General features: G+C 35.9%; 4 protein-coding genes across 4 annotated transcripts; all 4 read left to right on the top strand.

The window, feature by feature from the left end:
- Positions 1 to 883: 883 nt before the first annotated feature.
- Positions 884 to 2,928, top strand: LOC116107144. The gene is made up of 5 exons (XM_031393453.1): positions 884 to 1,435; positions 1,549 to 2,176; positions 2,269 to 2,314; positions 2,553 to 2,761; positions 2,864 to 2,928. The coding sequence occupies exons 1-5, from the start codon at positions 884 to 886 to the stop codon at positions 2,926 to 2,928; spliced, it is 1,500 nt and encodes a 499-aa protein (XP_031249313.1).
- A 2,357-nt stretch (positions 2,929 to 5,285) lies between these two features.
- LOC116107098 lies at positions 5,286 to 5,847 on the top strand. The gene has a single exon (XM_031393394.1). The coding sequence runs from the start codon at positions 5,398 to 5,400 to the stop codon at positions 5,668 to 5,670; it is 273 nt and encodes a 90-aa protein (XP_031249254.1). The 5' UTR covers positions 5,286 to 5,397; the 3' UTR covers positions 5,671 to 5,847.
- A 4,231-nt stretch (positions 5,848 to 10,078) lies between these two features.
- LOC116107135 lies at positions 10,079 to 11,049 on the top strand. The gene has a single exon (XM_031393445.1). The coding sequence runs from the start codon at positions 10,239 to 10,241 to the stop codon at positions 10,509 to 10,511; it is 273 nt and encodes a 90-aa protein (XP_031249305.1). The 5' UTR covers positions 10,079 to 10,238; the 3' UTR covers positions 10,512 to 11,049.
- Positions 11,050 to 12,070: 1,021 nt separating this feature from the next.
- LOC116107130 lies at positions 12,071 to 12,786 on the top strand. Its single transcript, XM_031393439.1, has one exon. The coding sequence runs from the start codon at positions 12,308 to 12,310 to the stop codon at positions 12,578 to 12,580; it is 273 nt and encodes a 90-aa protein (XP_031249299.1). The 5' UTR covers positions 12,071 to 12,307; the 3' UTR covers positions 12,581 to 12,786.
- Positions 12,787 to 12,860: the final 74 nt, after the last annotated feature.

Raw genomic sequence — 12,860 nt, 5'->3', positions numbered from 1 at the left:
GTATGAGTGATTGCAAAGTGTTTGTGGTGAAAAATGATTGATTAGTTGCTCTCTGAATTGTTGTAACTTGTAAGTTGTAAGTTTGTTTGTTTCAGTTCAGTCAGTTCACTACATTAGCTTACATATATATTTTGATGTTACAGCCTATCGGTTGAGATGGGACCTAGAATAGATCTTTAAAGTTTGATAATTTGATTGTAACAGATCATCCATCCTTATTTGTTATTTGTGTCACCAAGGTACATATTAAGATTAAAGACAAAGAATATGTCATCATCTGGGTCTTGTCATCAATCTGCTTCCATGGATGTTTCACAAACTTTTCGAGGAAGAAATGATATAGCATGGGGACATGTTAATGAGGGCGTTGATGAAAATGGGAAGAAGATATTAACATGTCTTTACTGTGGCAAGATAATTAGAGGTGGAGGAATTTATCGAGTGAAATTGCATCTAGCGAGTATAAAGGGAAAAGTTGGAAAGTGCCCTAAAGTTCCTTTCGATGTTAAATTCAAGATTGGAGAAGCACTAAATGAAATTGGGGCCAAGAATAATCAAAAAGTTGAACTTCTTAAGAATGTCAATCCTTATGGAGCTAGTGTACAACAAGAAGAGGGTGATATGTTAGATGAAGATCAAGAGTGTGAAGAGGTTTTTCCATGTCCAGCTCCAGCTCCAACTTCAATTTCAAGCTCTAAGAGAAAAAAAATCTATTGGGATATGTGACTATTTTGCTCTGAGGACTAAGGCTAGGTCTCAGCCCTCAATTAGGAGTGTTTTAGCCGGAAAAGAAGCTAAGTGGAGAGCGGACATGGCTGTTGCAAGGTTATTTTATGATTCTTGCATCTCAACTAATGTTATTAATTCAATTTATTTTCAACATATGGCGGATGTTATAGCTGCAATTGGTCCTGGGTATAAAATCCCAACTTATCATAATTTGCGTGTAAATTTATTGAGAGATGCAAGGAAAGAAGTGCAATTACTTGTTGATAGTTACAAGAAAACTTGGGAGGATGTTGGATGTACTTTAATGGCTGATGGTTGGACAGATAATTCACATAGGTCGTTGATTAATTTCCTAGTATACTGTCCTAAAGGAGTGTGTTTTGTGAAATCAGTGGATGCTTCAGATGTTGTAAAGGATGCTACAACATTGTGTAGCTTGTTTGAGGAAATAGCTTTATGGGTTGGACCAAACAATATTGTCCATCTTGTCACTGACAATGGAGCAAATTATAAAGTGGCTAGAAAGTTGTTGACTGACAAATATAGCAGTATTACTTGGTCTCCTTGTGTAGCACATTGCATTAATTTGACGTTGAAAGACATAGTTGAGATGAGTCATATAGTCAACCTTTCGACACGTGCATCTGAGGTTACAAAGTTTGTGTATAATCATTCCTTTGTGCTAGTTTTGCTGAGGAAAAAACAGGTTATATACTTTTACTTCATATGTTTATAATTTACATTGTCAAGACATATTATATATGTACACTTTTTAATAATTTACTAAGTACTAACATCTATTGTCTATCACTTGAATAGGGTTGGATAGAAATTATACGCCCAAGTTCAACCCATTTTGCCACTACTTTCATTGCATTGAGCAGCCTACATCGGCACAAACATGACTTGCAATCTACAGTGACAGATAGAACTTTTGTGGAGTCTCGATATGCAAAAACTAATAAAGGCAAAGCCTTTATTTCCATAGTTCTAGATAACCGGTTCTGGGATGACATTGGTATAATTTCCAAAGTTGTGAGTCCATTGATGCGTATGCTTCGGATTATAGACTCAGATGAGAGGCCTTCAATAGGATATGTGTATGATGGCATGTACAGAACGAGGATGGGGATCAAGAAGCTGTTTAAGAACAAAAAAAAATTGTACAAGCCTTATACAACAATTATTAAGAAGCGTTGGGATAGGATGTTGCGCCATGATATTCATGCAGCAGCATATTATTTGAATCCTGCTTTCAAATATGACGAAGATACTTTTTCCAAAAAACCTGAGGTCATGTATGGTTTTCTTGACACTATTGACAATAAAGCAGGTGCATTCAAAATGAGCAAGACAAAGTTACTAGAGGAGAGTAGATTATATCGAGACCGTCTGGAAAGCTTTTCTCATGAGCTTGCTCTTCAAACTTGCAAAACTACACGGCCGGGTATGTAATAGTTATTAACTTTTTAAGTCTAATTTTTAAGTTATAAAATTGTGTTTATTTCTTATGTAATTTATACTTTTATTCTCAATTAGATGAATGGTGGAGGACATTTGGCTTTAGTGCTCCAAATTTGCAAAAGTTTGCAATCAAAATTCTAAGTCAAACTTCGGCCTCTTCCGGATGTGAGTGAAATTGGATGTTTTTGAACACATACATACTAAAAAGCGGAACAGATTGGAGAATCCACGGTTGAATGATTGGGTTTTCACTCATTATAACTTGCATTTGCAAAATAGGTATAAAGCCTTCTTCATTTTTTTATTTTTATTGATGTCTTTATTGGTCATGATTTGAATATTTAATTCTTCTATTTCAGGGGTTGTTACAAGAAAATTACATATGATCCTATTGATTATGAGAGTATTGATAAAACTGAATGGTGGATAGTTGATGAGGAAGAGGAGGTTGGTGAGCTTAATTACGAAGAATTGGAACAATCATTATATGGAGAAGGAGCTATTCCTATAAATGGTGGTGAATCTGGTGATCACCTTTCTTATTATAACTCAGCAGATGCTTCAGAAGGTTATTTACAATTTTTTAAGCAATTTCAATTTGGTATTATCTAGTTTATATTCAATTAGTTTAAATAGGAAAATTTAACTTATGGTTTTCTTTTCTTGTTAGAATTTTTTATAGATGATGTTGTCAATGTTAATAATGATGGCGATCCTCTACCAGGTGGTGTGTGAATTATGAATTGTGAATTTTAATTGAGGATGGAATGATGGATTGAAGACCATTCGGTGAAGATCATTTTTGGTTAGAATGTTGAAGTGTTGATTTGGAAGTTGAAAACTTGAAACAACTATTATGTGATTTTTGATTTTTCTTCATTTATTTTGTTATTTTGATTTGAAATTTGTTGTATTATTGATGTAATGATGTATGATAATGCTTTGTTAAGGAGTTTTTATACTAGAATTTATGATTTGGAGCAAAATTTGGGAAATACAGGTTCTGTGAACAGTGTTTGCATGATGTCATCATGTTGATGTCAATATGATGATGTCACCGATTGAACCAACTGGTTCAACCGGTTAAACAGGTCGACCTAGGACCCGACCATCTTGCCGGGTTTTGTCCCGGGTCGATTTTTAAAACATTGCTTAAAACACTTTTCGTTTTGTCCCGGGTCGGTTTTTAAAACATTACTTAAAACACTTTTCACCGTAAACTGTCTCTCTATGCGAACGACAACTTCCCACCCAAAGTTTGGCCTAACAACAGGGTGCCACCCGAAAAGTTTCAAAATGACAGTTTCCCACCCATCCATCCAATTTCTCCGTTAATTTCAACTACAAAAGGATAGAATGGTAATTTCAAAAAACAAATTAAAGGATAATTATGTCCTTTTATCCCCAATATATAACCTTGAAAAACAAAACCCCAATTTTCTCTTCTTCTCTTTCCTTTCTCAATCGCACCAGGCCGCTTTATGTCTTCACCTTCTCTTTTCTTTTCTTTCTTCTTTTTCTCTCTTCCTTTTCCTTTTTCTTCTCTTCTTATCTTTCCTCACTGTGGCAGTGGCCGTTGCTAGCCAGATCTAGACGACACATGAGGCCCTTGCATTGGCCCAAGAGACACATGTCGGCTTGATTTGTCCGACCGAGAAGCTTTATTTGTCGGCCAAACTGAGTCAAAGCCAACTTGACCGAGAGAAGACTTGATTATTTGATTGCTTTTTTTTATATGATTTTTCTTGATTGATGATTGTTATGTGTTGCGGTAATTGTGTTGAGAAAGAATTGAAGTTTGGTGGTGTGTTTGGGATGGGTTTTGCTTAGGGGAAGAGGTGACTAAGCGGCCACGTGTATTTCCAGACGGTGTCAAAACTGTGACTTCGGTGGTGGGGGAGATAATCGGGTTAATTGAATTGACATTAAGATTAAGAAGGAGATTGAACATGACGGCTTGAATAAAGGCCATGTGTCACCCTACACGCCCCATTTAGTTGATGATAATGATGATGATCATGGTGATGATGTGGATCCTTATGGCAGTTTGTGATGAACAGGAAAGAACTCTTGAAATTAAAGAACATCTTGATTCTTGAAGATCCTGATAATTTTTTTTTTTTTTTTCATTTCAAGTTTTTGTTTTTATGAATTTTACAAGATGAGTTTGATTTTGTTTTTTATTCAATTTGAAGATTCTTCGATTGATCTGCTTCTAAGTTTGGCAGACATGGATATAACATACAAAGTTTTAAAATTAATTTTTTTATGGGAAAACTTTTGTTTTTGTTCTTGTTTGTTCAGTGATTGAAGTTCAAAACTTGATCATAATTTGAGTTGGGTGGGTTTGTGAATCAATTGAGGAAGCATTCATCAAATCATGTCAGAAGATTAGTGAAGCATCTTGTTAGGTTACCAAAATTTAAAAAAAAAAAAAAAAAAAAAAAAAAAAAACTGAATTTGTCATTTTTTTCCTTCTGTAGTTGAAATTAACAGAGAAATTGGATGGCTGGGTGAGACTCTATCATTTTGAAACTTTTCAGGTGGCAACTTGTCGTTAGGCCAAGCCTCGGGTGGGAAGTTGTCGTTCGCCCTTAATTTTATTAAGCATCTATTGTCCTCCTACCAAGAAAATTAAAATTAAATTAGAAAATAAGAGAGAAAAGTTTATATTGTATTTGTTTAATGAATCATTGGAAACATTGGCTCACATTATTAAATTTAGTCCTCATTTCTTTACCAAAATGTTTGGCGCATTAACTAGCACTAATTAACTTATAAATTAGACACTAGGCATCCTTCTCAGTTTTTAAAAAGTACCTGTGGTTTCTTTTCCCATTCTTCGGGCTTAAGTGGATTTTAATTAAGAAAAACCAGGTGCGCTTTACCAGAATTTCTTTGTCGTCATGTTCCTAAAAACCCATTTTGTCCTCACTGACTAAGACTAAACAAGAAGTTCTACAAGGACATTCAAGTCATATTACATGAATTTCCCATCTACCGACTCAAAAATCCATTGGCTTTGTTATTGCTAAAACCACCGGCAAAAACTACAGCCATTGGTTTTATTTCCAAAACATTTGGCTTTATACTATCCCAGCGTCCCTCCCTATATAAACAAGAAACCTCGTGCCAATTAGGCCATCGGAGTACAAGAGTCTTTACAAAAGAACCAGAGAAGATTTTCTGAAGAAAACATTGAAGATGAGTTCAAAAAGCAAAGCTTGGATTGTGGCAGCCAGTGTTGCAGCAGTTGAAGCCTTGAAAGATCAAGGGTTCTGCAGATGGAACTACACCATCAGATCATTACACCAACATGCCAAGAACAATATCAGATCAGTTTCTCAGTCGTCCAAGAAGTTGTCTTCTTCATCTTCTGCTGTGGTTTCAAGCAAATTAGCAGATCAGAAAACAAAGCAATCTGAGGAATCTTTAAGGACAGTTATGTACTTGAGTTGTTGGGGTCCCAATAACTGAGCTCATCAAGAGTTGCAGTGAGTTTTGAAGGCTTGCATGAGGAATCAACGAATTATAGTTATAGATTCGAATTTGTCACTCTCATGTAGTAGTTATAGATTCATGAGATGGTAGATATCTGTGTTACAAGTAATTGTAACTTGTAAATTGTTTATATACACAAATTGAGAGAATTATTTGCACCCATCTTCGCTCCGAGTTTCCATTTAATTTGTTCAGTATCTATGCTTATCTCTAACCCAAATTAGATCATAAAAGAGAAGCTTTATAATTAAAGCATAATAGATGAGTTCTGTCCGAGGAGCATAGCATGGATGATGGTCCATGGATGGCAGCAGCCAGTATCACTTGCAGCAATTATAGACGCCTTGAAAGATCACGTGATTTTATAGTGATCACGTAATTAACGCAGAGTTGGACATTATAACTGTAAGTCTGTAACTAACTATCATGTACATGGAAGATTCATCAATTTTGCTTATAAAAACATGATTTACCTTGAGACTTTATTTTGTTTATTGCCTTCATGCTATAAAGTTGATTCACATGACTGGTCAAGGCATGACTGGTCAAGGAGTCTAAACAGAACTTCTCACTAGTTAATCTTGTGGGTATTGCTCCGTAATTCTGAACAAGCCTTTAATTAGTACAAGTCATCATCAATAGAAGTGATTAATATTAAGTTGGCTCCCCGTAAGAAGTAGAGAAGGTAAAGCAATACATGCACTGAAGCAAATATATTAAGGCTAAGTGAGTGCCAATTAATTTATTGTAAGTTTAAGCCAAAAGGAGAGGAAATTTAACTCCCGACTTCCAAGTTTGCATTTAACAAAATGACCTGAAAATCTTTTTGATTTTTTTTTTTTTTTAATTTAGAAAAGCTGACGTGCTACACTTAAGATTCATTAAACATGTAAAATAGATTAAACTAAAAAGATTTAAACATATGTGGGTAAAATCATAATTAACGAAAGTTGTTTAAATTTTGAAATTTAAAAATGAGTCCCCACCCTTCAAAATCGCTTAATCGAGCCATATACCCAAAAAACGATCGATGAATACTATTCCTTTCTCTGCGATTTCTGGCAACTACAGTGCCTAAATTTCAGCAAATTTTCAATCCTAAAGCTTCCTTACACAAAACCATGGCTGACATTCACAAAGAGGAGGAAAACCCAACCCCACTTCAAATCCTAGACTCTAGAGGCGCCAGTAGTTCAAAGGTTGTCGAAGATGACGTTCTGGTGGATCATCCAATGAGTGAAGGTGGTCCACAGGCAGAGGAGATGATGGCGGCACAAGAAAAAAGAGAAGAATCGGAAAACGATTCTGAAGAGGAGGACGCCGGCGAGAATTCAGGCGAGGAGGAGGACGCTGGTGAAGAAATGGTACATTTTTTACTTGTTTTTTTGAATTGGATGAGAAATGGATTGATTTGTTCGAATTTGGGGGAGATGTGGTTGTGGAGTTTTGTCGAGCAGTTGGCGGGCATTGGTGGAGTGGCTTTGTTTGGGTTCCAGAGGATGGGGGAAGGCAAGGGGGGCCGTAGGGAGGTTGTTTCAAGGAGTTCGGTGGGCTGGGGATGGCAAGAGGTGGCCGAATTTGGCGGGCTAAAGGGCTGCCCTGCATATTGGCAAGGTTGGCCATGCACAACTTGCATAGCACGCACGAGGCCAGCCTTGCCAATATGGGTTTGCATGATTGTTGGCTATGATTGTACCAAACAATCATGCAAGCCCTACTGTAGGGCTGTAGGGGTTGCATGATTGTTTGCAGGGCTAGCTATGATTGTTGTGTTAGAAGTGTTAAATTGCAGGGCTGGCTATGATGCATTAGATTTTTCATTGTTTTATTATATAACGGGCAAATTACCTCCATTTTATTAAGTATTTTAAGATTATTTGGTAACCTTATTTTTGCTCTTCCCAATCCACTTTCAACAACTTTCTTCCTCCACCCACTCACCAAAATATTCAACACCCAAAACAATTTGTCCCATGTTTAATAATAGCTAGTGCCTATAATACAAGAAAAAAAATATTATTAATTGATGTATTAAGAGTTGAAAGATTTTAAAAAGCATCTGTAGAGTCGCTTGAGCAATCCGGTGTATTGCTTAAGCGATCTGGTATATCGTTTACTGGATCGCTTAAGTGATCTTATGTCATTTACCTGATCACTTAAGCGATCTGCTACTATACACCAGAGTTATAACAGATCGCTTAAGCGATCTTTTGCCATATACATGATCGCTTAAACAATCTATGAACTGCTGCATTATACCAGACATACCAGATTACTTAAGCGATCCATCATATCCATAACACATTTTCAGTCATCTCCACCTATAATTGGTGCTACTACTCCAGCTACCGACAATGCAAGAAAATATTCAACAAATTTCACTCCTTTCAACTTCCATTACATCAAACACAACTCAACAACCTAAACAACTAAATCAAAATCATAACCCAAACCCAATCTATCATTAAATCTTTGTAAATCGAAATATAAAATGGAAAGGGGAGATACACATACCTGGACGAAATGTTAGGAGGAGGAGGAGGATCTGTGGCGGAGAAGATGTTAATGGCAAAGGAAAAGGATAATGTTAATGGCAGGAAGAAGAAGATGTATAGGACAGAGGAAGAAGAAGATGTACAGGAAGAAGAAGATGTAGACGAAGAAGAAGATGTAGAAGAAGAAGAATAAGATGTAGACGAAGCTTACAAGAAACAATAACCAGGTGAGGAATGCGTTAATGTAGCAGGAGGAAGAAGAAGAAGGTGTTTGGGTTTGTTTGCAAGAATTTCGGCTCTTTGGGGACATATTATAATTTTTAAAAGATTATACAATACTTCATTAATCCTAATTAACCCCTAATCATGTTTAATTAACCTTAATAAAAAACAAGGCTCTTTACTTAACACTTACAAACTATATAGCCTTTTAATTAAATTTTAACTTCATATGACTTTTTAATAAAATGTCCCCCAAAAGGATGAAAACTTGAAAACAAATGCAACAACCCTCAGTACGACATAGCTCTTAACTAAGCATATATTAACCGTAGCCATTAGTCGGCCTTTTTTTTTTTTTTCCCCTTATTTTTCTCCCAAAAAGATAAATGAATAAGGAGTAAAAGACATTTACCCACCCAAGGTTTCATAAATTTTAAATTTTTACCTAATTTAAAATTTTAAACATTAAATTTAACAGTTAAAAGGGTATTTAAGTCTTTTTATCCAAAAAGGAGTAAACCCTAATCTCTCTCACTCTCCCAAATTAGTAAAATTTTAAAATAACCCTCTATATCTCAAAATTTTCTCATAACCCAACCCTTCCTCTCTGTCTCCAACTCCACCACCACCACCACTGCCACCAACACCACCGGCAACCAAATTTGGCTGCTGCGGAGAAGAGGAAATGAGAAAAAGAAAAGAGAGAAGAGAAAGAGGCAGAGAAGAGATAAGGAGAAAGACAGAGAGAAAGAGGCAGAGAAGAGATAAGGAGAAAGACAGAGAGAAAGAGGTGACAATGGCTAGATCTGGCTACTGAGATCTAAATGTTGCGGAGATGAGGAAATGAGAAAGCGAGAGAGAGAAGAGAAGAGAGAAAGAGGTGGAGAAGAGATAAGGAGAAAGAGAGAAAGAGGCAGAAAAGATCCTGACGACTAGATCTGACCGTCGCGAAGAAGGTGAAGGTTGAAGAAGAGAGTGTTATTGAAATAAATTTGAAAGAAAGTTGAATATTTTGTTAATTCTATTAATTTGAGGGTTAGAAATAATTGATTAATTTACTCATTATTATAATAAGGGAAACAAAAAAAAAAGAAAAAAAAAAAGGTATTTGACAAATCAAATTGGTCAAAGCAAAATTTACCTTAACGGAGTTTAAAATAGAGTGAGAACTTACCATTTATGAAACCACGGGTGAAAAGTTGTTGATTCGCCCATCCTTGGGTGGGTAAATGTGCTTTACTCATGAATGAAACGAAAAGTAATGTTCAATGAATCATGGAACTATGGCCATCTCGGGTATTTATTTCAGTCCTATCCTCTTCTCTATAATTTAAGACTATCTATAATAAATAACTGATAGCTTAGCCACGTGTCCACGAGGCACCGTTTGCCAGCCCCACATGTTAAAAGAACCGGTGGTTTTCATTCCCATACTTTGGGCTTAAGTGGTTTTTAGAAAAGTAAAAACAGGAGCGGGTTGCCAGAATTCCTTTGTTGTGATCCGGCCAAAACCCCATTTTGTCCCTTATGAATGTGCGTGACCAAGGGATCGTACAAAGGACATCGAAGTCATATTACCACAAATTCCCCACTTACCGGCCCAAAAATCCATTGGCTTCGTCACTGATAAAACCACCAGCAAAGCCTATAGCCACTGGTTTTGTTTACAAAACATTTGGCTTTCACTTCATGCTGTCTTAGCATCCTAAAACGCTATATAAACAAGAAAACTCGTGCCATTTACTCCATCACAATAATACAACATAGTGTGTTTACAAAGATCAAAGAGAAGAGTCAAAGATTATCTGAAGTATACTTTCATTGAAGATGAGTTCAGCAAGCAGAGCTTGGGTAGTCGCAGCCAGTGTTGCTGCAGTTGAAGCCTTGAAAGATCAAGGTTTCTGCAGATGGAACTACACCATTAGATCATTACACCAACATGCCAAGAACAATATCAGGTCTGTTTCTCAGTCGTCCAACAAGTTGTCTTCGTCATCTTCTGCGGTGGTTTCAAGCAAAATAAGAGAACACAAGGCAAAGCAATCAGAGGAGTCTTTAAGAACAGTCATGTACTTGAGCTGTTGGGGTCCCAATAACTAAGCTGATCATGAGAGTTGCTGTAAGTTTTGAAGGTCTGAATGAGGAACCAAAGAATTTTAGTTATAGATTCGAATTTGTCATTCTCGTGTAGAAGTTATAGATTCATGAGAGAGTAGATAAATATCTGTGTTACAAGTAATTGTAACTTGTAAATTTTGTATATATACAAATTGAGAGAATTAGTAGCACTCATCTTTGCTCCGAGTTTCCATTTAATCTGTTCAGTACTCGATGCTTGTCTTTAACTTAAAGATCATAAAAGAGAAGCTTTATAATTAAAGCATAATAGATGAGTTCGAGGAGCATATATTAGCAGGGATAACAGCAGCCAGTATTATTTGCAGTAGTTGTTGATGCTAACGCCTTGAAAGATGAACGGTTCTGCAAAGTGCAAATGGTACCGTGCGATAAGATCATTACAACATTCAAAGAACAATGATGAGTGCTGATGATTTTAGTCAGATTTCTTGGTTAATTTTTCTTCTGGTTCAAGTTATTTAATACTGATCATTTAAGGAAGATTTAATCAATTTTATAGCTGTAACTAATTAGGCAAAGTACAAGGAAGATTCATCAATTTGTGAATCATGCATATATAAGGTGGACTACTACTTTAAGCTTATAAAAACATGATCTACCTTGAGACATTATTTTGTTTATTGCCTTCTTGCTATAAGATTGATTCACATGACTGGTCAAGGCGTCTAAAAAGTCTTGTGGGCGTTGCTTCATAATTCTGAACAGTGGTCTTGTGGGCGTTGTTTCATAATTCTGAACAAGTCTTTAATTGGTATAAGTCATCATCCAAGAATGATTAAATATTAACTTGGTTCCTCATAAGAAGTGAAGAAATTGAAAAGCACTATGTGCAGTGAAGCAATATAAGAAGGCTAAGTGAGTACCAATTCAATACGGTAAGTTTAAGGCAAAAGGATGAAGAACTTGAAAACAAATTAATGCAACTACTCTCAGGAATAGCTCTTCATTAAGCATAATTTAACCGTAGTTACTAGTCTGGCCTTTTTTTTTTTTCTTTTTCTTTTTCTTTTTTCTCTAAAAAAGATAAATGAATAAAAACGAAAATAAGAAAAGCCATGTGCAACTTGTTGATAATGATACATGTTCAATGAATTATAGAATAATAATACCATGTGCACCGACTAATATGTACCGATCCAGTATTAATATTTAAAATTTAAAATTTTTAAGTAAAAAAATTTAAATTTTTAATATTAGTATTTAGTTTAGTACGATTAATACAGATAGCATTACTGATAATAGAATTATGGCCCATCTCATCTGATATTATTTAGTTCAGTCCTATCCTCAGACTATCGTACTAAAAGCTTAGAACTTAGCCACGTGTCCACGAGGCAACGTTTGCTTTGCCCGCGTTATAAAAGAACCGGTTTTCACTCCATACTTCGGGCTTAAGTGGATTTTTATAAAGAAAACAAGGAGCGCGTTGCCAGAATATTTTTGTCGTGATCCATCAAAAACCCCATTTTGTCCCTGTTGAATGTGCGTGACCAAGCGATTATATAACGGACACCGAAATCATATTACACAAATTCCCCATCAACCGACTCAAAAATCCGTTGGCTTCGTTACTGATAAAACCACCACAGACAGTGGTTTTGTTTTCAAAACATTTGGCTTTCACTTCATACTATCCCAGCGTCCTATAACTCTATATAAACAAGAAAACTAATTCCATTTACTCCATCACAACATAGTGTGTTTACAAAGAACAAAGAGAAGAGTCAAAGAGTATCCGAAGAATACGTTAATTGAAGATGAGTTCAGCAAGCAGAGCTTGGATAGTAGCAGCCAGTGTTGCTGCAGTTGAAGCCTTGAAAGATCAAGGATTCTGCAGATGGAACTACACCATTAGATCATTACACCAACATGCCAAGAATAATATCAGGTCAGTTTCTCAGTCGTCCACGAAGTTGTCTTCTCCATCTTCCGCTCTGGTTTCAAGCAAAATAAGAGAACAGAAAACAAAGCAATCTGAGGAATCTTTAAGGACAGTCATGTACTTGAGCTGTTGGGGTCCAAATACCTAAGCTGATAGAGGATCGCAGAGAGTTTTGAAGGTTTGAACGAGGAGGATTCAGACAAATTATAGTTATATATTCGAATTTGTCACTCTCGTGCAGTAGTTAGAAGAATTACTAGATGGCAGATATCTGTGTTCCAAGTAATGGGAACTTGTAAATTGTTAAAGCAATATATACAATTTTTGAGAATTATTAGCCCCTATCTTCATTTTGAGAATTCCGTTTATTTGTTTCAACCTGTCTATCTTTAACCCAAAGACTTTAAATTAAAGCATAATAGTTGAGT

This window comes from Pistacia vera, unplaced genomic scaffold (assembly GCF_008641045.1).
Source record: "Pistacia vera cultivar Batoury unplaced genomic scaffold, PisVer_v2 Contig528, whole genome shotgun sequence".
In the NCBI taxonomy this organism is placed as follows: domain Eukaryota; kingdom Viridiplantae; phylum Streptophyta; class Magnoliopsida; order Sapindales; family Anacardiaceae; genus Pistacia; species Pistacia vera.
The sequence above is the reverse complement of the archived record's forward strand: the minus strand, read 5'-3'. Positions and strand labels throughout refer to the sequence as shown.